Below are 22,090 nucleotides of genomic sequence, written 5' to 3'. Positions count from 1 at the left end.
CGCCATTTCCTAGTTCTAGATCTTTAGCTTCGTGCACTTGTGCCTACCGCAAGGAGCGCTGCACATATTCCTCCGCATAGGAGGAACTTCCTGAATATCGGGTCAGAAGCAACGCGCTTGGGGAGTGGGCAGTCAAGGAGGGTGCACGACGATAGACGCGGCCTTTGTGAGTCTTGCTGTCTGCCTGCCTGTTCTTCAGGGCAGCTGGGATGATCGCATGAGGGGCCCTCAGGGGGCCTCTACTTTGGGGACAAACACTGCGTATCACGGAGTGCCTGCTAGAGCTCCCAATGAGTATTACACAGCGAGCAAGGGTGCACCCCCGATCACGGGTCTGCGGTGGATGCCTGACCCCCGTGTGCTTCGTCCAGAGCTTTTGAGGGACCTCGTCCAGGAGACAAGCTCTAACGACCTCGTGAAAGAACGAGTAAAATCACACGCAAAGGAGGGGATGGCGTGAAGGAAGTGGTGTATGCAATAGGGGGGGAACGCTGACTGGGCAGCCAGCCCACGGGGGCGTAGGGGTTCGCCTACTTATCTCCTCTTTGTCTGTAGGAGAGAGAAACCAGGGTTTGAGAGGGGGCCTTTCATACAAGTGCATACGTGCGCACCTAGGCATCTACTGGGTGGATGGGGGTGGCGGCTTGGGAGCTTGGGGATGCCATTCGTAATTGTAGTGCCCGGCTCTGTCCCTTTGCACATACGCAGGCCTTGTGGGAGAAGAGCTACGGATTTAACAGGGAGATTATCGTCTCCAGCAGTGCGCGCCGCGGCGTAACTTACAGGCTTATCTTCACAGACGTCTTGGGTGTTGGCGGCATCGGCATCGTGCTAGCCGTAAGCTTAAACAGACAGACCTGGCAGAGTCGAGTCCGTACCTACTTGACGGTCTGTTTTTATTCCTCCTTCCTCCAGCAGCCGTGTCCTGCTCTCGATCGCGATTCTCATCGTCGATTCTGTTTGGTGGCGTTTTGGTGTAAATACATATGTGCGCTCATGTCATCTGCTGCCCCCTTCTCCGTTTGTCCCCTTACCTTTTTTTCTGCCTCGATTCGTTCCGTATGGCTTGCGTGTTGCCTCATCGGGCTTCGTTTGCGTTAACAGTAAAGTAGACCCCTCTGCAACCCACCCGTAGGCTTCGTCTCTATTTAGTGAGGTCTGTGTTCGCCTGCGTGTCGCTAGCGGCCTCTGACGTGTGTTTACTGCGCGTTGCCTCACTGGCCTTGCGTGGTGCCGCTTATGGGTCCTCCGCCTCTGCGACATCGCCTCTCCTGGCTCCTTAACTCTGTCATTCCCGTCTCGTGTCCCTACGCCTCTGCCCCCGTGACCTCAGTCGGCTTCCCTCCATCTTGTCTTTGCCTGCCAGATAGTAGTGTGTGTATGCCCTTCTCGCCACCGTCTCGCTCTCACAAACTTCTCGCCGTCTCTCAGTTTTCCTACGCTTGAACCTCCTCAGGCTGTCGACGTGACGAACGGCAGACGGCTGGCCGTGAAGGTCTGCCGCCTTAAAGGCCGCAGCAGAAGAGGCCTCCACTACGATATGGACCTTCTGAGACGCAGAGTTCAACAGGAAGTGTCTCTCTGGAAATATGTGCCTCCTGAGTTTGAGGTCCAACAGTGGTAAGACAATACACAAGCTTGCTGGTCTTCGTCTGGGAGCTATCGCCTTCTCTCCGCCCCCTCCAACCCCCACGGGGTCTACAAAATCACACCCGTGTTTTACGCTCAACTCTGTAGTGCCCGAAGACTTTTTCAGGGATCATTGGGTTTCAAAGCTCCTCCCAATTTGTATGCATGGCTAGATGAGGGGTGCACTGTCCTGGCCCTGTCAGTCCGTTTGTTTGCTTAGGTCCCGTATATCACAGGTAGTGATTCCAGTGGACATGGTAGGGCCAGCAGAGACGGTGCATTCTGAAGGAGACAATATGCTATACTCCGAACAGTGGGCCATTTTTGAAGTCTTCGCTGGTAAGTTCGTGTCGCGCGCTTGTTTTATGTCTTTTCGAATTTCCCTTGTGGCGCTCCATCTTCTATATATCTTCCTCAAGCTTCGCACTTATTCCCGTTGTATCTGTGTTGATGTGCTGACTCGGCGGTAGGGGGACCTCGCGGGCTGCACAGCCGCAAGTGTTCTGAATGGCTGCATTTGCGCCTGCAACCAGTAGAATTAGGGGCATGAATGCAGAACTGCGGTCTTCTGTATGTGGCTCTATCCGCATGCCACATCGTGGCCTCTCTGTTCGGTTTACTGTACTGCGAACCTCAGGCGATTTGCTAAGCATCAAACAGATCTGGAAGGGCAGCATGATAATCAAAATTGAAACAACCAAGCAATTAATGTAGTAAGGACGCTTGGTGTAACCTTCAATACTGGTCTCTAGGTCTTTAAAGACCACTTGGCATTGTAGTTTTTTGTAAGAGGAAATAAGCGTTAATAGCATTCGGTTTGTCTTACAAACTTCGAGGGACCGTCCTTTCGTTTGGTCTGTTCTTACTCTTCTTTTCACATTGTACATTTCATTCCCGCTCGTCGCCCTCGTGTGCCTTACTCGTGTCAGCTACTGTGCCCCTCTCCTTTCTGCATCCCAGTATTGTGCTTTCTACTCCCCACAGCATCTCTTTCTTCGTTGCTTCAGTGCCACGATGAGTCTGCACGCGATGGGCCTCGTCCACTCGGATATTAAGCCTCCGAACTTCTTTGTCCACCACGATGGACGCATTTACCTAGGGGACAATGGCCTTTGCTTGGTCAGTCCCCTCCTTAACCTCAACAGGCATAGAACCTTGAGGCGTTTCCGAACCTGCCCTTACACTTCGGAAACCCTGGTTCTGCCCACCCTGCATATGTTCATAACCGATGCTATTTTTGCTGGACAGCGACGACCTGTAGTGTTCCTTACGGACAGCCTTGTGGCGAATTGATTTCTGCTGTGCGTGCGATTCAAAACGTCTCTGTGCTTGATTTATGTATTTCAGCCCATGAATCAGAATTCAGAATGCATAAATGGGACCCGGAGGTATATGCCCCCCGAGAATATGCGATGCCAGTTGTACGAGAAGAGGCGCATTTTCACGTCTGAAAGGAAGGACTCATGGGCCCTTGGCGTTCTTTTGTTCCAGCTCTTCTGCTCTGATTTACCATTTGACTTCGGAAACTCTGATCTCATTTGTAAGACAGCTGGTGTTGCTGTGCTAGCATGTCGCCTTTTCTTCTTGCTGCTGTCTGACTTGCATGCTTTCTGCATGCTTTCCTCCGCGTCGACTTTTCTCTCGCTGTTGCTTTTTCAATCTCTTCCCTATTACTCTCTGTCTGTTTTCCCCAGGACGTTTACCTGCTTACCTTTTATCTCTTACGTAGCCACAAGCAGCACTTAAGTGCCTCTGTTTGAGTGTTTTGCTTTTACTTGTTACTGCGTGTTATCAGCGGCTGTAGGGGAAGTTACACACAAAGACTTGAACTTCACTGGCTGTCACCCCGACACCCCACTTCTCATACTGGTGTGCTGGCCCCCTGGCAATTGCCATAATGACTGCATTAAGTGCTTCGGGCGTAGATGACAAAAGACTACGCCTCCAGGTCGATAGGCAATCTGAAAGCATATTATTAGAGTCTCGGGAGGGGATACCTATTATTGATTCGAGGATATCGGGTTTGGTGTGCTCACTAACGGTGCGTGGCTGGTTTTTCAGGGACTGATTCGGTTGCTGTTGACGCCAGCGGTGACACTGCGACCGACTCTGCGGGAGCTCTATCTGAACTACCCACTGTTTGGATTAAGCAACGAAGAGATCGCCGGAGGTCCTAAATTGCGGGAAGTGCAGGAAACTGTGCTGAAAGCCCAGCCCTCTTTAGCCAAGTACCTTCCCCGGCATCGACCGGGGCCACCCTAACAATCGAAATTACCCACAGCGAACGGTTTGCAGTATGTTTTTCGAGCCGGGACTTCAGTTTATCACCACTATTGGTAAGCAACAAATGGTAGTTTCGCTTCTGGATGGAGTGGGTACACAGTGTGTTTCCTGGGAGGCCGCAGAAGAAGTTGTGGAACCTGGGGCCCAGGCCCCCCGTTGAAGTTAGTGGGCGCTGGGGGCCGCCATCGGACCAGCGAAGCACAAGTGTCTGCTGCGCATGGCTGCCTCCTTCCTTGTGGGCCGTAGACCTTTTCCTGCATCTATGGAGTCTACGGGGTTGTACGTTTATTCGACAGGGAGGGCACGCGAGAGATCGTGGGCAGTCAGTCTTCCCCAGTTCCGAGTCCTGCTTCAGCTAAGGAGTGACTCTGGTCCAGGGTTCCTTTAAAAAAACCATTTGTTGGGTAGCTGTCCCTCATCGAATTGGCGCTTTATATGATACAGGTCGCTTCTATACAGGAGCAGACAGGGAAGTAGGCCCTACTTTGCTTACACACAAGTACCTTTCTTTTGGGCGCAACGCTGTTCCTCACTAACGGAGGGTCAGCCTTTCATACGCACCAGCGCTTTTGGTCTTTGACGCTGTACTCAAAGCTTTCTTATATGATTAGCCTGGTACTTACTTTGCAGGGAGGTGTACTGCTGCTACAGACGTAGAGGGAAGACTTGGGTGCACCATCATCACTACTCTGCTCTGTCTGCCCCTTCCCCCGTCTTCTCAACCCTGTTGCTCACGGTAGTCAATTCTTATGGTGAGGATCACTAGCAGTCACACGGGATGAAATTCCATGGAAGGTGGCCGCCGTTGCATATGGGTGAGGCACTCCGTAATGCTCGGGCTTTGCTTTGCGTAGTTGTCTGCTATTAAGCTCCACCCTAGAAGTAAACTGAACCTTTTGAAGAACTATACCCTAGAAATAAAACTATGCATTGAAAATAGCTTTACTCCAGACTTACCGCTTTTTGTCGCGGTCTCTTCAGGTCAGGAGAGCAGAACCCTTGCCCAGTAGCGCTCACTTCTGGCGCTTTGTGGCTGTATTGGGGAAATAAGGCGAAATATGTACCATTTAACTATATTGTTCCAGATAAAATCGAGTCAATACAATAGAAGGAAAAAAATGGCTGTTTGCACGCTTCTCAGTAAAACATCTCCCCTACAGGGTTTAAAAATGATTCAGAATCCCGCGCTCGAAATAATTGAAAGTCATCGCTGACGTGCTTCGCGTTCTTTACCTTTCATATAAAGTTCAAAGAAGCCGTGGTATCTGCTTAGTTCGGTCCGCAGAACACGTGCAGATGCCCTCGACCCCACCCTGCAGCTCGTCGTCCAGGAGACCCCGTGCTCTAACATCATGGCAAATGCCTCCCAGACCTCTGCCCCAGAGCCAAGTCGGCGTGCAGTGCGAAACGCTTAACTCTTTATAAATATATATTTAATGAGAAAAAGCAACAAAACGGAGGCCACTAGGGGAAGAAGAAACGGAGCGCTTTGTTGCCTGCGGCCCCAGATGAACTGGCCCCCTCCCTAGCAAAGGCGGAGTACGGTTGCATCTAGATGCAGCAACTACCAGAGCACCCATTTAAGGGTCCACAGTGCTCATGGAGCTCATCTAAACGTGGCGTTCCCCCGTCCTTCCACTGACTTCGATGTTACCTGTGCCTACAGTTAGCTAGTCGTGAAAAAGGGCCTAGAATTAAGACGTCACTTCTCGCATCTCACGGTTCAATACACACATAGCGCAAGTGACTCAGAATAACGCGGCAGAGGAGATCCGCAGATGCAGACCGCCATGAGGAAGGACCCTCTCCTCTCGAGGTCTAATGCCCACGGGGACTTGAGGTCTCCTGTCATGAACTAACAACATAGCAGGACGTGCCTTGTTCTTGGGGAAACAACGAAAACTGCTAAGATCATAGGGCCCTCTTTACTATACAGATGTACACAGAGGAGGCCCCTACCAGGGGCCCCCTGCAATCTGTCTGCCCTAAATATAGATTAGGAGGCAGCGGTTCACGGATCTCAGCTTTCGAACAGACCGGAGATGCCCCCATATTTAGCAGCACCCATAGGGCGACAGGGATAGGCACCTCCTTTCTTGGGCTCCAAGGGTCAGTGGAGCCCCAGCGACACCGCGGCAGCTCAAGGGCAGCAGGAAATAGAGGGACAGCCAGGAAAGGCATTTTTAGCAGCGGCCGCGTGTTCTGCCCTGAGCCTATTATGTGTAGGGAATCAAGATCTATTCGGAGAGCACCCGAAGGCTTGAGGCCGCCAATCCTAGGTTCCGTCTCGCGTCCTAGAAGCAGCAGCAACAGTGGAGGAGTGTCTGAAAAAAGATGGCGCCAGAGTAGCCACAAGAAGGTGGCTGCTGATGCCAGTACAGCCAGCAGCTACACGGAGCATGCAGTCTATGGTCTGTCGTGTAATAATTCGTTCTCTTGTAGCACCAGCTGCTGCGGCGGCAAAAGCAGGGCTGTGAAACAGCAGCAGGCTGACGTCCCATCGCACGAACCACGGCTGCGCCACGAGCAGGATTTCTCTGGGGCCTCCCTCATTCATCACAGAGAGCAGCAACCTACTAGCAGTAATCAGGCTCTGCTTCCAAATGAGGATAACACATCGCACGGTGGCAGCATAAGCTCGCCCGTTGAAGAAAGAAGAGCACGGAGGTCTCTCCGCTTGGGGACGCCCCTCAGGGAGCAAACTCTACAACACAGCGCTCATATGGTGGAAGCAGGCACCTGCTGGACAGCAAAAGGAAACAGGAGCGACAGAGCCACAAAAAGGGCTGGCAGCACTGCTGCAACACGAGCACACAAGGACCAAAACAAAGAGTGGCCACAGGTAAGGCCACACAAAGAGAAACTCCTGAGAGATGACAGGGCCCTCTCCTCGTCCAAATTACAGTGCCGTGCGGGCACCACTGCTGCAAGCCCAGCAACAGCAGCATCACCAACAGCTACAAGAAACTGCCAGCATAAACAAAAGCAGCGCCCGAAGGAGCAAGTGCTACACCAACAGCGGGGCACGATCGCCTCCTCTCGTCCTTCAGCCTCCACTGAGGGGCCAAAACCTGATCATAGGTTGCCCATGGGGAGTGACGGGGCCGAACACCCCTCAGAACGGCATCATGCTGCTCGCAGAGGCCTTTGCGACACTTCTGGGGGCACAGCAAGTAGCTGTTCGCCTAGAGCGGGAACAGAAACGGCAGCTACAGTTGCTGCTGCTGAAGATGCCCCTCTGTGGCCACCTAGTTACACAGCTAGCGGAGGCACCATACCCCGCGGAACGGTTGTTGAGGGATCCCCAGACGTGAGTAAGCCTGCAGAGCCTTGTAAGCCCTCTTCATCCCATGTTTCTGAGCAGCAAAATCAGTATCTTGCTGTTCTTACACGGCACCGACAGCAGCACCCGCCAGAACGACCAGGTAGCGCTACTCCACAGCTCGACGGAAAAGCCCCTTCTAAAAAGTCTCTTCAATGTGGCGAAGTACACGCAAAAAGAGATCATGCTACCCCAGCGATGCAGACCCAGAAAAACGAGTGCGCGCAAGAGCACGAGGAGTCCCAGGAGCTTGTCCTTATGATGAAACGGGCTGTTTTGGCCTGCAGCTGCACAGCTGAGGAACGGCAGCAGCTACAGCACCTGTTGCAGCGCCTAGAGAAGCTTCATGGGCATTCACAGAATCAACAAGAAGGGCACTCTGAGAATATGGCTGGAAGTGGGCCTTCTCCTATGCCTTCAATAATCCCTGCTGTGCGCTACAAAGGGGAACCCAAGACACAAGGTCCCTGTACGCTCCAAGGAACACATGGGGAAACAGCGGCCCCCCATTCGCCTTCTCAAGAAAAGCATTTGATTAGCGTGGCGATTCACGGAGCTCCTCAGACGCAGGACGGGCCACCAAGAGGGCAGAGCCACCCTGCAGCGATTGCGCAGCAGCACGGACTCCCTAGCGAAGAGTGGGCATCAAAAGAGCCAGTTGGCTCACACCTGACGCCTGTGAGCAGTCCTGCTGCATCAGGGCCTGCTGGTTGCCAATGTCTCTCTCAAACTCCTGCAGCTCGAGCATGGGTATCCGCTAGAGTATCAAACCTGAATGCGGCCTCAGCCCCTTTTCAAAGCGGGGCATCGCATGCCCCGCCTCTGAGGCACGCTGCAACAGTAGCCAACTGTTCGTGGCACCAGTGGCCCCACACATTTCCTGCCGTCTGTCCTTCAAACTCGTGTTGCTGCCTTGATAGTAATGATGCTACTGCTGCTCCGCTGACGGAGGCCCCTGTAGGAGTTGCTGCCTTCTCACGTTGCGACGTGTGTTGCTGCAGTAGCTGTAGCGGCCCTTTATGTCCGTTTTGGGGGGCCCATAGAGACTCTGCATACGATGGCATAATCCCCGTGCACCTCTGCCATCAGAGCAACTGGGGGGAGCAGCCACAGTGTCACAGTCGGTTCTCTGGGGGCCAGTGCCGTGTGCGTTGCGGTGTTATAAGAAGCCCGCCTTCCTCAAGCCTCCGCAAATGCAGGGGCCAGCAAATGCACAAACTGGTGCTGCAGCACCCCCACAGCTGGCAGCAGAGAAGCCACAGCCATTGTAGCAGTAGCAACAGAGACAGCAGCGACAGCAGCGAAAGAAGTCCGCCTGCAGCGAGAGTGGGGGCTGCACGGATTACCCCACCCTGCACGTGTTTTGGAGACGCGAACAGCTCATTCGCGAGCAGCGCGATCGGGACACTTTGTGGAGGAGATGAGGGGTCGAAAGGACTCCCTGAAAATCACCGGAGAGCCAGCGGTGATTTTCAGCGCGTTGGCTGCCGGTGGTCTCCTAGCCCAGTAGTGCAGCAGAAGCAGGAGGAGCAGCGACAGCGACGGGAACTCCTGCGTCGACGTGCTAGCACAAATGACTTGCCACGCCTGGCATGCCCACCCTCCACGGCAGCAAACCCACCGCACTACTACAGCACTAGCGGCGGTAGTAAGACGCATGTGGTTGGGTCCTTGGGGCAACGGATTGCGGCAATTGCTGCACCTGTGAAGGAAATGCTTAATCGTAGGCGCCTTGCTACGATCCCCCCTAGCGCCTGCCTCATATATGCTTGATTTTGGTCCAGTGTGAACAGCAAGGCTCATTCATGTGGCCCCGCTAACGCGGCAACAACAACTGCAGCACGCAGTATGAGACTCTGACGTCGTCCTTACCGCACCCTGTTAGAGGCTGCCAAAAAATAGATGTTGCTGTCTCTGCAGGCGAAGCCCGCGTCAGAGCTGGAGATGCTGCAGCAGTGGGAGCTGCTGCCAGGGCAGGAAGTGGCTGCAGGCCTGCCAGAAGGGCCAGCAGCAGCAGTAAACGCAGCAACAGTAGCCGCAGTACTGGTGACAGCGCCAGGTTCGGGGACCACTTCAATCGCAACCTCAGCGGCGGAGCTTCCCTCGTGCCACCGTCACTGATAACATCTAGCCCACCAAGTAAGAATTTGAGCTCTACACCCAGAAATCTCAGATCCTCTACTCTACATCCGAGTATGACAAAGACACCGAGGTGATGTGCCGGTGGCTTTGCTGATCTTCAGAGCAGCAGCGGCAACGAGAGTCAGTTCCTATTTGCTCTCCATGGGAGCCCTCTGCGTGCGAACAACGGCCTCTTAGAGTGCCGGCTCTCCCCTTGAAGCAGCTCGACCCAGCGGCCTCCTAAGCACTTACAGCATCGGTGTGGCCAGTTGCTGCTGTGCCGAAGTCTGAACGTAAAAAAAGCCTCCATGTGCTATTTTAAACGGGCTTAGCCCTTCCCAGCAACCCTATTACATCAACTGTTGCATCATGTGGAGCAGAAGCTTCTGCCGCCTCCGCATGGCGCTCTTCGCAGGCACACGCGAAGCTAGCACCAAATTCCGCTTTGTGTATGCCTCAGTAAACAGAGGCATACAGACAGACAGTACCAGCAGCCACTATAGCCAGCAGCAGCTATCCTTTTACGGCAACTAAATGCAGGTAAGGGTAGCTCTTGAGCTTCTGCTGTGCTGATTCAAGGGATCGACGCTGCAACGACAGCAACGGGTTGCCACGTTGCTGGCGCAACAGCGACTCCTGCGTTCCCCCCACGAAGGCACGGAGGTCCTGGAGCAGCAAAATCCTCAGCCCCGTGCCCCGCAGCTGTTGCAGCAGCCGTTCCGCGTGCTGCTGCTGCTGTGAGCGCAGTAGCAGCATCTGCTGCTGCGCATGCAGTGCACTACCACCTCTGCCTGCTTGCTGCTCCTGCTGCAGCTCGTGCAACGCAATGCTAGGATACGCAGAGCCCATAAGCTCTTCTTGTTTGTCCATAAGCAGCAGCATACCGCCGTGGCGCAGCAAGCGAGACACAGCCCTAAAGAAAAGGGGTCGGGATAGGGATGTTGAGAGAACTTCCACAGACACCGCAACATCGAACTGGTTTGACTGTGCTGAGTGGGGAGGCTCTCCAGCTACTGCTGGCGGAGAAGCGCGGCCTGCAGCCCCCCCTGCAGCATTTTGCCGGTGTTGGCGCATGTGGTGAAGCTGTTGTTGCAGCCGAGGCAGCATGCTGCTGTCACACAGGTCCCCCTGCAGAACTGCTGCCCGACCAGCTGCAACTTGCTGCTGACATCGGCGGTTCGCAGCTGCTACTGCTGCTCCACTAAGGTCCACGCCTACTGCTGCCGCCGCTCCCAGCTGCTCAAGAAGCATCTGCACGCCACAGCCTTCGTAGCAGCCGCAGTCTAGCACACGCTGGCCCCGCACCAGAGATCCCCACATCGCAGCACAAGCCGTCGGCGTTGTGGCTAAGCCTCCTGCCGCTGCCGCTGGCGGAGAAGTGCCAACGCTGCAGAGATATGCGTATAAGCGCTCACTTGGGCCTAGCTGCCAGGGAAAAGGCAACTCAAACGGAGAGGGAATGTCGGTCAAAGCAGCAGCTCCTGCCGACCCTGCTGCAGGCAAGCTACCAGCAGTGTGCGCACTTGTTTGTGCTGTCGGCTGTGTGCCTGAGGGTGGCTGAGAAGCACTGCCTTGCCTCCGATTTTGCTGCTTTTGCAATAGTCGCTGTTGTTGCCGCCTTGCCCTCCTGTCGCCATCCTGCCGCTGCTCTTGGGGTTGGAGCTGCTGCTGCAAGGTGTGGGGCAGCAGCTCCAGCGTAGAACTCGTGGGGTCGTAGTGTGGGTGCAGTAGCAGCACTCTTGGTACTATCTGCTGTAGAGGGACGCTCTGGGGTAGTTGCTGCTGCCGTGCAGCAGCAGAGGGAGAATAGCGTATCCCGGAGTTACACCAACCCCGCACAGCACCGCTGCTGCTGCTGCTGCTTAGGAAAGAGCGAACTCGGACAGCAGAAGAGAACACTATACGCTGCACGACATGCTGCAGTGTCTGTTGTAGAGTCTGCTGCTGCTGTACCTCACGCTCCTGCTGTTGTACCTCACACTCCTGCTGCTGTTTCTGTGGTTCAGGCTGCTGAGTGCCTGCCACTGTCGAAGGTGCCCTACTGGCCATATGCCGTAGACTGTGTTTCACCAGCCGCTGCTGCTGCAGCACCTTCACGGGGAACAGCCGCCGCAGCATGTTGCCGCTTGCTGTTACTGCTGCAGGGAGCAATAGCTTCGGCTGCAGCGAGCCATTGTCCTACCAACCCCAAACGCTATATTCAGAGCTACACATCCTGTTAAATGGAAGCTATCAGGCAGCAAATGTTGAACTGCAGCAGCCACCTGGGGTGTCCATGGAGGGGCCCAAGGGGCCCCTCCATGGACGGGGGGCCCTTTGGCTGGATGGAGATCTCGCTCATATAACATCCACAAACCGTAGATCTCTCTGTGTTTGCCCCTTTCCTATTCATCGCAAAGCTGCAACATATCAATGACGGCAGCACTGGAAGCTCATACGCTGTGTTCCTCGGAACCTGCCTTGACTGGTGTGTAGGAGAGGTACCCTACGGCGGTCTCTCGATGCCACCGAGGAGAAGTTCCCTCCCTCACTCTAACAAGGCTGCAAAATTTTGAGCAGAAGGGTCAACAGGGCATGGAGGGCCCCCAACAACCCGCAAGGGCCCCACCTGCCCAGCACTCAGGGGCCCTCGACGTAAAAGTACAGTCGTTTCTCTCATCTCTGTGGCCACGCTGGCTCGATTCCCGCACAGTTCAGCTGCAACACTTAGGGGGAGAAGCGGCAGACCAGCAGCAGCAGAATCACATAAGCGCCTTGACTGCTCGGCGTCTACTGCTGGATGACGTTGCGTGCAGCCCTGTATGCTGCTGCTGTGGGTACGTACACCCTAGCAAGCACCCAAGTCAGCATCAGGATCAAGATTCTGTTGTAGAGGACCTGCTTCTACTGCCCGTGGGGTCAGGGGACAGTCCTCCCCTGGCTGAAATCGCAACCCTACTTCACCAGCAGCAAGAACAACTACAGCAAAACTCAAAGCCAGATACAACTCTCCAGTTGCCCCTAGGCATGGAGAGGGCAAAGGTGTGTCTAGCCATTGTGCAAAAGCAACAAGAGCAAGAGGAAGGCACATGGGAAGAGAGACAACCGGTGCTTCTGCTGCAATGTTCTCTGCCAAACTGGGAGGCCTTAAAGAATCCGATACCTTGGCGCAGCCACAGAGCCCAAGCCGCACACCATAAATCCTAAGGCTCCCGGCTATCTGCATGTCTTCAGCGTGGGGTGACTCGTGTTTGCTGCAACAGCTACAGCACTAGCTGCAAAGAGAGCATCCCAAAACTGCTCCTGGACTCCGGATTCTCAACTCAAGGAGCGAAAAATGGATGCCAGAGCCCTAATGCTGTACGCCTGCGCAGCGCACTTTGAATATTGCTGCTATGACTCCTGCATCAAGGCTTTCCTTGATCGTGCAGCAAGCCGCATATAGCAGCTCTGCAGCTAATGCACTTTGTGCTGATGCTGCAGATGCTGAATGCCGGACAGTATATTCTACTTTTCCCCTTGTTTTACACGCCTGACACCGAGACCTCCCTTGCGGCCAGTGGTGTGTGTCAGGAGCTCGCCACGTGACTGCAGCATATTGACAGCCCTCGAGGCTGCATTGCTGCCAGGGCTGCTACTGCTGCTGCTGGGAACTACCTCGATGTGATGTTGCTGCTCTTCCAGATGTTTCTGTTTGGATCTCTTCGCCTGGCGTTGCCTTTGTTGTTTGTTGCGGTTACCACGCTCCGTTTGTTGCTGGTGCTCCATTTCATAGTTGTCGACACCCTTTCGCTTCCCTCGTTGCCGCAGTTGCTGGTGCTGTTCTTGCTGTTGCTGGGGATTACGATTTATCCGTCCGGCTATCTCTTTAGGGGTCTCCCTAATACAGAATGAGGTCGCTAGAGGCCCCAGTGGGAGTTTTGAGGAGTCAAATATGGCCCTTAGCTCTTTGCCATGAGTTTTGTAAGCCCTGCAAAAAGCACGCCCACAGAAGAGCAAGCTGAGCGCGGCTTGCTGAAACACCGCCAAAGGCGCGTCAGAGTACGGCATCGTGGGGGTCAGTGCTAGCGGATAGAAACACAGAGTTTGTGCTCTAAGGCTTGCGTGTTGGCTTAGTTTTGGCTATTTTATAGCGCATTACCTGACAGAGGAAAGGAAAGCCCTTCTGGCGGCCTCAATAAGGCGCTTTCTAGGGGCCACAAACTCGCAAAACTGGCGAACCAAAAACCTCAACGAGGCTTCCTGTTGAGGACTAGAGCTGGTGTTGCTCCGACTGATACTACTGCGCTTCCCCTCGCTTAAACCTAGGCTTGGGGGGGCCCTCTTCAGCAAAGATTCAAAGAGTCGAGGTGTCGACAGTTCCTGCAGCGTCAGGCCTCGAGACGACAAGTAACTGGTGTACTCTGAGGCAGCACAACAAAGCTCACCCTATGTTCAATACATGGAAAAACGTGGCCCCCACAGGAACAACTGCCTGTAAAATTAGCCCTAGTGGCACATGCCGGATAGCAAAACAGCGACCCTCCCAGAAAGCAGTGACTTCTAGTTGGGGCGAGGCCTAAGGGTGTATAACTTGCGTGCCTCTTTCAGAGTCAAGCAGAAATAGCAAGGCCCTCCCCTGTTTGCCCAACCGGGCTGTGCGGCCAATGCGGTGAACATATTCCTCCAGCTGCTGCGGGGGCTCCAATTGGATGATCCAGTCCACCTGTTCATACACCCCAAACCCTTAACCTCATTGCTTTGGCCCCACTGCTTTGCAGCGCATCCGATAAAGAATCCTTTCGGCTAGCGGCAGAGCAGATCGCCACTCTAAGGGGGAGGCTTCCTGCCTCTTAGCTTAGCACTGGGGTCTTACCTCTGGGAGATTGAGGCCTCTGGCAGCGACGTCCGTGGCAAGCAGCACTGCCCCCTCTCCACTGAGCTTTGTGAAATCCGTCATACAGCCGATACTGTATCAGAAGAACCACACGTGACAAATCCTCGATTTCTGGCATTAGAGTGTTTCTTAGGCAACAGAAAGAACGAAGGACAGCCCACACCACCTATACGGTTCCAGAAGAGGCTCAAGAGCCTTCGTGTGGTACTCGCATTTTGTATGGCCCACCCCCGCCTTCACTCTCTGCAACTTTCTTTGAAGCCTGTACTCGGACTCCCCCTCAAGTAAACGCCGCTCCTTTCTAAGATGCCTCCTTCCTTCTGTAACTATTGAGGCCCTATTTCTAGCCCATAGAACCCCTAATTGCTGCCCCCCCTCCATCCCGCTCTCCTACCGATCATCTCTCTCCATTTTCCCATGGAGTTTAAAGACATTCAGTGACTGCAAAACGAACTGGCCCCAGAGACCAGGCGCTTCCAAACCAACGTCGTCGTCTGCCAACTCATCTGGCTCGCTTTCTTCATCCTCTTCTGCTGCTACGGCTGCTGCTGCTGTCTCCGCTGCCGCTGACACTGGCTTACCGCATTTTTTCTTCTGCTGCTTGATTCCTGCTGCAATTTTGTGCAGCCGCTGCTGCTGCTCGTGCTGCTGAAGCTGCAACTTGCGCATGAGCTGCTGCTGCTGCAGTAGGCGTTGGCGTTGCTGTCTGTCATGCTGCAGCGTCAAAGGCCAGCGCAGTCGAAGCAGTAGCTGATAAAGGTATTCCACAAAATCGCACGAGGATACGAATACGACGATCTTCTTGTTATTTTCCTCAGCATTTAGCAAAAATGAAAGTAGTGGTAGAAGACGCAAACGAGGCTCCACCACCAAAAAAAACTGCTGAAGCTGAGGAGGCACTGCAAACTTTGGAGGGTCCTCCTTCCCGCTCCTGTCACTAGCAGCAGCTGCTGCGGTAGCAGCCCGCGGCATGCTGCAGGAACAGAGTCGCTCTAAGATTGTAGCTTCCAGTTCTTCGCTTAACGGTTCATCGTGCTGCAGCTGGTCTTGCTGAGGTGCCGCCGCTGCCTCTCCTTCCTGCTGTTGCGGCTGCCTCTCGCTCTGTTCTCTCTGCAGAAGCTGCTGTACCTCTTCCATACGAGTCTCCGCAGCGTCTGCGAGCGCGAGAGACAGCCACTGAGGATCTCGGCGAAGACAGAACGCTGCAAGGCGCTGCACGGAGGGAGTCAGAGTTGCTGAAGCGACAGCCACCTGGAAAGGGGGCTCAGTTCCACTGCCATTGGAGCTGCAATTACTGCTGCCATTGTTGTTGTAGTGAAGCTCCTGCTGGTGGATCTCTTTGAGCTGTTGCTGCTCATTATCGGCGTCGCTCTCATCCGATCCCCTATTTCCATCGTCTTGCCGCCCAGAGGGCTGCTGCTGCAGCTTCCACTCCTCCCTGGCTTGCTTCTGCAGCTCAAAAATCGCCTTTTCCTCAGCGATCTTTTGCAGGCAAGAGGTGTAGATACCCCTGACTTTAGCCTCGAACCCCAGGTCCAACAGCCGATCCGCCTCGTCAATCAAGAGAAATTGCAGCGGCAACAAACGGAATGAAGCGGTGCTGCTGAGGTGATCGACAAGACGCCCTGGAGTAGCGAGCACTACACCCGTCCCCCCCCGTAAGCGGCACTTCTCCTTCTTCCTGCTTTCGCCCCCTTCGAATTGCACACAATGCCGCACCACAATTTCCTAACACCTGAGCTCCCAAGCCACAAAGGCAGGAAGGGAGGGGAGGGGAGAGCGCGCTGCCTAGGACAGATGGCGGTCTGCTGCCGTCACCCAACAGCAGAGCACCCCAGGAGATCGCTCCAAAAGGGGCGACATTCCAACAGCAGCAGCAGCAGCTACCGCAAGAAGGGTCAAAGGGGAGGACTGGGGGGAAGGCGGGGAGAGGGAGGGAGCAGCAACCATCAGCTCGTCATCCGGAACCCTAACCCCAACAGCAATGGCAGCAAACGATTCCTAGGCGTCCATGATGCACCTAGCAGCAGCAATGGGAGCAACACGCGCAGCCTACCGGTCAAAGCAGATACTGTGAGCCAAGGAAAAAGCTGAGCCAGCTTTGATACAGTTTCCGTTGCCTGCAGAGCAAGTTCCCTCGTTGGTAGCAAAAACAGTCCCCTCGTGCCCTCGCCCCTGTGGAGCCGTCGCTGCTGAGACAACTGCAGTACTCGCTGTAGCAACGGCAGTGCTAAGCATAGCGTCTTGCCTAAGCCTATAACGCACAGCCAAAGCACAAACGCCGAGCAGTATTGTTGTGCAACTATGCATGCATGCACTTTCTGTCGGGCTTAGGTTGCACCTGGCCTCGGCGTCTGCCCTCGAGTCCTACTGCTGAGAATCGATGGGAGGTGGTGTTAGATAGAGCAGCAGCAACACCCCTAAAGCCATGAGGTTAGCACATTGGCATTCAGAGTCAGCAACACACCTGTGGGGCATTGGATAAGCGCGTCATGCCCGTGGAGGAGTGCAGGGACCGCTACCAGCTGAATCTTCGTTGGGCTTGAATATCCGTGATGCAGCAAGGAACGCCGCAGTCGGACGTGCAGGAAGCGCCATCTTGCATATGGAACTGCAGAGAATAAGTTTTTTTCTTCTGTGGAGCTTAATCCTCCCGCTGCATCTTCTGAGGTGGCCAGCACGGACGAGGGCTCGACGGCTGCGACTACGGGCGATCCTTCATCCTTTGACATCGACGACATGCCCAGCGCCGTTGCCGAGTTCGTGACAGCCTCCGAGTCAGACGGGGAAGCGGAAGGCGGGGATTCGACATCTTTGGCATCGTATGCAGCCTGCTGCTGGTGCTGCGTGAGCTTCCGCTTGTTGCGCTCCAGCTGCTGCGGCAGGTGCTTCGCGTTTTTAGGCTTCTTCCGTTGACCATGCAGAGCGCGGCCTGACCGCGAGTCTCCTGAGCCTCTCATCTTTGCCAAGTTTAAAGGCTTCAGCCGTGAAGTCGCACGAACTAACTGCCCAACGCCCTGCGCGACCAGATGCGGCCCTTCTCCCTCCTCTCCAGCGACCTAAACAGCCTGGAAACAAATTAAATGCAGAAACTAGGGGATAAAAACTGGGATTTCGGATTCAGAGACAGAGATTTATGAGGCCTTGACGCTTGCCTGTGGGCCCCCTACGCCGAAGCCGCCGCACGAAGGCCTAAGGCCTATGGGCGTGATACTCCCGTTATCCTGCCTTCCTGGTGCACCAAAAGCTAGCGTTTGGACTTTTAGCTGGAGGGCTTAGCGCTTTGGATTGCTCATAAACAGCAGCGATGCATGCAATACCAGAAGGCCTCAGGGCCCCACCTCCCATACCGTTTGCCATCCCGGGTCTGGCGTTTCCAGTGCATTTCCTCCCGCCTTCTCTTCATTTTTGAGTCTCAAAAGCAAAAGGCAGGGGGAAGCATATCGGGAAGGACAAGGGTGCGCTGGGGTCCAACACTGGTGACGCTGCCTCGTGTGCAGTGTTTAGTGGTTTCTACCGCTGCCTGCATGCCTGCATCATGGCTTCTCTCCAGGGGGCCAAAGGCGCTGCCTAGGGGTTTTTCTGCATACTTCGCAGATGGCGTACGACTTGAAACTCGAATGGGAGGGCCCTCACCAGTTTGAGGCCCTCGCCTCCCGCGCAGCCGCCCTTGGCTTCTCAGTCGTTGCCAGCAATACGTACGTACACCTCCCTCCCCAACGAGGCCAGGCTGCACCAACAGCAGCGGCAGCGGCTCTGGCGAAGGCCGTCAAGGAGGGACTGCCCTTTCAGCACCCCCTCCGTCTCCCTTCGCCCTTGGTGCCGCGGCCGCTTACCCTCACCAAAGCAGCAACAGCGAAGACGGAAGCAACTACTGCAGCAGAAGCTCCTGGAGGACAGACTCAGCAGCAGCACCTTGTAGAGTGGCTGCCGGCGAGCACGCCAGCGCTGCACTCGCACGCATTGCTTCATTACCACCAGCATCAGCAGCTCCCCGCGTCTGGCTGCGGGCCTCTCAGCGACAAGCAGTGGGAAGATATCTTTCCATACGCTTCCGCAGCGAGAGACATTGCCCAGCGTCGCTTAGCAAAATCAGCAGCAGCTAAGGCACCCAATGCTACACTGTGTGAGCTGCTACAGCTACGTCGCGTGACGGTAGTTCTGGGCTCAACGTCTGCAGCTGCAAGCTTCAGCACACTATTTCCCAGAAACCCCCCATTCTACTCAGCGGCGGACGGAAGCCCAACAACGCAGTCGGAACGGAGTAGTGCGTGCATCGAGCTGCTAGCAGTGCAACCGACAGACGAGGCCACTTGGCAGTTCGCCTGCAGCAGTTGCGAGTGCGACCTTATCGCCGTCGATTTCGAGGGCGATCCTGCAACCAGTGTGGCAGCAAAGCTGCCCTTCACGATTAGGCGAAAACACGTATTGCAGGCCGTCCGCCGAGGCGTCTCCTTCGAGGTATCACTCTCCGCCTTCTTGAAGAAGCAGCAGCAGCGGCAGCACCTGCCAGGACCAGGAGCAGCAGGTGTAGGCGACAGAAATGAGGCTCTCGCAAACCTGCAGCGCTTGCTGCGGTTCGTGCCTCCCCGCCAGCTGGTGCTCTCTTCAGGAGCTTCAGAACCCCAGCAGCTTCTGGGCCCTGCGGCTGCACTTGCTGTTGCTGCTGCGCTTGGCATCTGCAGCAGCAGGACGCATGCAATGTACGGCAGCGCAGCGGCAGTGCTGGGCAGAGGAGCTGCTTCGCACGCGAACGGTGGCGCAGTTACGCAGGGGTGGCCAACAGCAGCAGCAGATGGAGGTCTTGTTGCTGCTGCTGCCAGAGCAAACATGCCCCCCGCAGTTCTTGAGCAACTTCAGGCAGTGAGGCACCTGCTGCAAATGCAACAGCAGTAATAAGATGTGCCTCACCGTCCGAAGAAAGCTCCTGTTTGCGACAGCAGCGACATTAGCTGCCCATTAAACTGTTCGAATCACAAATTCAGTAGCAGAATGGTAACTTTCTAGTAGTTGCTGCACTGCAGCTTTTAAGGCTTGTTTTTAGCTGCCGTTGTTGCTACTGCGCATCCAGCGGCCATAAGAACAGCAACAACAGCAGCAGTTGCGAACGCAACAGGGGGTTGTTTTTGCTGCGGATGCAGTCGCGAAGGCATCCACCCTAAGTGCGGAAGTGACACTATGACGCACGCGTGTAGAGGGAGGACTCGAGCAGTCGTGGCTACAGTGGCAGTCTCGGCAGCAACCTGCGTGGTGCCTGCTTCAGCAGTCTAAGAAGTGTGCTGCTTTTTTGCTGCATCGCTCTTGTTAAGCACATGGAGCAACAGCAAACCCCCAAGGGGTATGGCAGCGGTAATGAGGGGAGGAGACCAAATGCAGCAGCAGAGTGACGCTAGGACGTGTAGCAGTAGCAGCAAACAGACGCTGGGCACCACCATGCTGCAACAGTACACACACATACACACAGTCACAGCAGCATATGGCCACGCATGAACTTGAGGCCTCGCGTGCGGTATAAGGTTTTTGTTGTCGGGTAGGGCCGAAGTCGTTACTTAATATCGGTGATGAGATAAAAGACATCGCCTGAGGGCAGTGGCTTTCTCTGCATGCAAGACACACAAATATACTTCGTATTCCGATTGACCGCCTCGTATTTTAATCCCCTTTCACACCTTCATCCATCGCTCTGTCTACCCGTCTCCCTGCATCTCTGGCCCGCTGCCTCCTGTGTCTTGGCCTCTAAAATTCCCTTCCACCCGCCTGCACACAGCCCCCTGCTGCACCTTGCATAGGCTGAGGCTAATGTCTACCACTCCGATGTCACCCCAGAAGGGTAGCAGCCATAGCAGAAAGAGGCACACAGCCCACGACCTCCTCTACTCACGATGCTGCCATCCGGTGCTGGCGCATTCGACGAGATCGCATCCGCAGCAGTAGTGCCAGCTGATGGAGCAGCAGCATCAGCAGAGAGCTTCTCCTCTAGAAAGGCAGTGCTGATGCGGGTAACTGTATAGCCAGGAAGGCTTTCGAGAGCATTGAAAGCTTGCCCATCAGGCACAGTGACGATCACTAGTTGCCTGCAAGAACAGACGCATCCCAACGCCTGAGCCTTAAACGCTTCATACCATTGCCATGAATACCCGAAACTCGCGGGTATGAGTGCAAATTTGACCAACTGCCCTGCTAAAAAGGTCGTCCAGCGAAGCATGAGAATTGTATCACGTGCGTCTGACCCTATGTGCAGATGGATGTGAAACGGGGGCACCAGCAGGCGCAGCAGCAGCAGTCACGTGCGGCTCACGCGTCTTCGTCGTGCTTCAACACCTGTACATCGAAAGGAAGGGCTAGGTCTTTGAATTTCTCAAGGCCATCAGCAGGTACGGGGTAAACAGAAGCCTGGATCAGCTCCATCTTTCTAATGCTGCTGCCGGTGCCGTTGCTGAAACAGCCGCTGTTGATGCTGGCTGGTGCAGATAGAGTGCACTGAGGAGGGTCACAGCGAAGGGAGTTTTCACACACACAAGACAAGACAGCTAAAGCATCCGCAGCAGCGGTTGCGGTAGCCACTGTCGCCGCTCTTGCAGCTGAGGCTGACAAAACACTAGACCAAGCAAAACAGGCAGCCACGGAACGCAGCCAGGAAGGCGCTACAAGAAACGCTGGTTGTAGGCTTACCTGCGCCAACCCTAACCCTAGCCGCGGGACAAAAACCGCGCGAAGAACAGAATATGGGAGCCCCTGCAGTGTATATCCATGAAGCAATGGAAAAAGAAAAGAAGTATGACGGAAAGGAATAACACAGCGCAAAAGCCTACCCCAGCGTGTTGGCTGCGCTGTCACGCAGGGCACAGCGGCTTGGGTGTGCAGGGCCCCTTTCTCTCCCTCTTTTCCCTCTTGTGCCTCTTCAACCAATTTTATAGATTGTAAAGCGTCTATACAGACCCGTAATGTAGAGATTAAGGGCTGTGCTGACCTCGTTTCTCACATGCGTCTACTGACTCTGTGCCCTCTCGTGTACACTGTTAAACAGCCCTTCTCCTTATTCAGCCCACAAGAGGTGCCCAGTCTGCCTGGACTCTTCCTATTTCTTTCCCTTCCTCTATCTGCATGCCCTTAGACTATAGTGCTGACTCCACCGGGGTGTGCCTGCAACTTTACACTACTACAGTGCTATATACCTCAGGTGGGACATCAAACAAAAGTGGCGGGTACCCTACTGCAGAGGACAGTCTGTAGGAGCCACCTGATGATTGTCGAGAGCTGCGGCCTAAGTGTGCCTTCGGCAGACCCTCAAAAGCAGCGGCAGTGTACGCAGGAAGAGGCGCGCAAAGCGAAAGCGCTAACTGGCACGGAGAAGACTGGCAGATAACAAACTATCGCGGGATAAGTTGCACTTAAACACTTTCAAACACACTAAGTATCTGTCATACAGAGTACGCTTTACGAGAGACTTCTCGGTTTGTAATACACCGTATTTATTGCAGGGGACAGCCAGCTTCCCGCATGAAGCAATGGGCTGTGTGTCTTTGCGCGCGCGAAGTCAATGTGCAGCTAGCCATAAATGCTCGGAATGCTTACTTGATGCAAATACGCGTACCCTTGCTTCCCCTCTGCTCTTTATGCTGGGAACTTCGAGGGGTGGGAAAGGGGAAGGAGGGAGCTCATTAAAAATAGTCGACAACTTTCCATAAAGTCAGAAGACAGGTGTTATCAGGGTACGGAGATCTTAGAGAAATCGGTGCAGCTGGTAGAACCGCATGGTTGGATACAGATGTTCCTCACTTTTCCACTGGCTATGGATCCAGAGCGACGTCTGGTCCGTACAACACTTCCCTCGCATCGTTTCATCTGTCTCCATAGGTTTGCAACACCTGACTCTCCTC

The 22,090-nt window shown here is 54.7% G+C and overlaps 6 protein-coding genes across 6 annotated transcripts; 4 read left to right on the top strand and 2 right to left on the bottom strand.

Moving 5' to 3' along the window:
- Window positions 1-217: 217 nt before the first annotated feature.
- LOC34619284 lies at window positions 218-2,343 on the top strand. Its single transcript, XM_026334536.1, has 5 exons — window positions 218-427; window positions 709-837; window positions 1,457-1,620; window positions 1,850-1,968; window positions 2,267-2,343. Exons 1-5 carry the CDS (start codon window positions 218-220, stop codon window positions 2,341-2,343), a joined length of 699 nt encoding a protein of 232 aa, XP_026190321.1.
- A 3,505-nt stretch (window positions 2,344-5,848) lies between these two features.
- Window positions 5,849-9,599, top strand: LOC34619285. The gene is made up of 6 exons (XM_026334535.1): window positions 5,849-6,287; window positions 6,477-8,153; window positions 8,324-8,455; window positions 8,655-8,961; window positions 9,075-9,427; window positions 9,556-9,599. Exons 1-6 carry the CDS (start codon window positions 5,849-5,851, stop codon window positions 9,597-9,599), a joined length of 2,952 nt encoding a protein of 983 aa, XP_026190320.1.
- Window positions 9,600-9,868: 269 nt separating this feature from the next.
- On the bottom strand, window positions 9,869-11,703 carry LOC34619286 (AF4/FMR2 family member 4). The gene is made up of 2 exons (XM_026334534.1): window positions 11,538-11,703; window positions 9,869-11,379 (listed from the first exon to the last, which is right to left on the bottom strand). Exons 1-2 carry the CDS (start codon window positions 11,701-11,703, stop codon window positions 9,869-9,871), a joined length of 1,677 nt encoding a protein of 558 aa, XP_026190319.1.
- Window positions 11,704-11,929: 226 nt separating this feature from the next.
- On the top strand, window positions 11,930-12,541 carry LOC34619287. Its single transcript, XM_026334533.1, has one exon. The coding sequence runs from the start codon at window positions 11,930-11,932 to the stop codon at window positions 12,539-12,541; it is 612 nt and encodes a 203-aa protein (XP_026190318.1).
- Window positions 12,542-12,841: 300 nt separating this feature from the next.
- LOC34619288 (ATP-dependent RNA helicase DBP7) lies at window positions 12,842-17,570 on the bottom strand. The gene is made up of 9 exons (XM_026334531.1): window positions 17,471-17,570; window positions 17,148-17,302; window positions 16,678-16,981; window positions 16,267-16,464; window positions 14,605-15,904; window positions 14,190-14,283; window positions 13,916-14,039; window positions 13,476-13,737; window positions 12,842-13,304 (listed from the first exon to the last, which is right to left on the bottom strand). The coding sequence occupies exons 1-9, from the start codon at window positions 17,568-17,570 to the stop codon at window positions 12,842-12,844; spliced, it is 3,000 nt and encodes a 999-aa protein (XP_026190316.1).
- A 237-nt stretch (window positions 17,571-17,807) lies between these two features.
- Window positions 17,808-19,106, top strand: LOC34619289. The gene has a single exon (XM_026334513.1). The coding sequence runs from the start codon at window positions 17,808-17,810 to the stop codon at window positions 19,104-19,106; it is 1,299 nt and encodes a 432-aa protein (XP_026190298.1).
- The last annotated feature ends 2,984 nt before the right edge of the window (window positions 19,107-22,090 follow it).

Source organism: Cyclospora cayetanensis, unplaced genomic scaffold (genome assembly GCF_002999335.1).
Source record: "Cyclospora cayetanensis isolate NF1_C8 unplaced genomic scaffold, CcayRef3 CcayRef3_contig_44, whole genome shotgun sequence".
Taxonomy (NCBI): Eukaryota; Apicomplexa; class Conoidasida; order Eucoccidiorida; family Eimeriidae; genus Cyclospora; species Cyclospora cayetanensis.
This window is presented reverse-complemented; position numbering and strand designations above follow the sequence as displayed.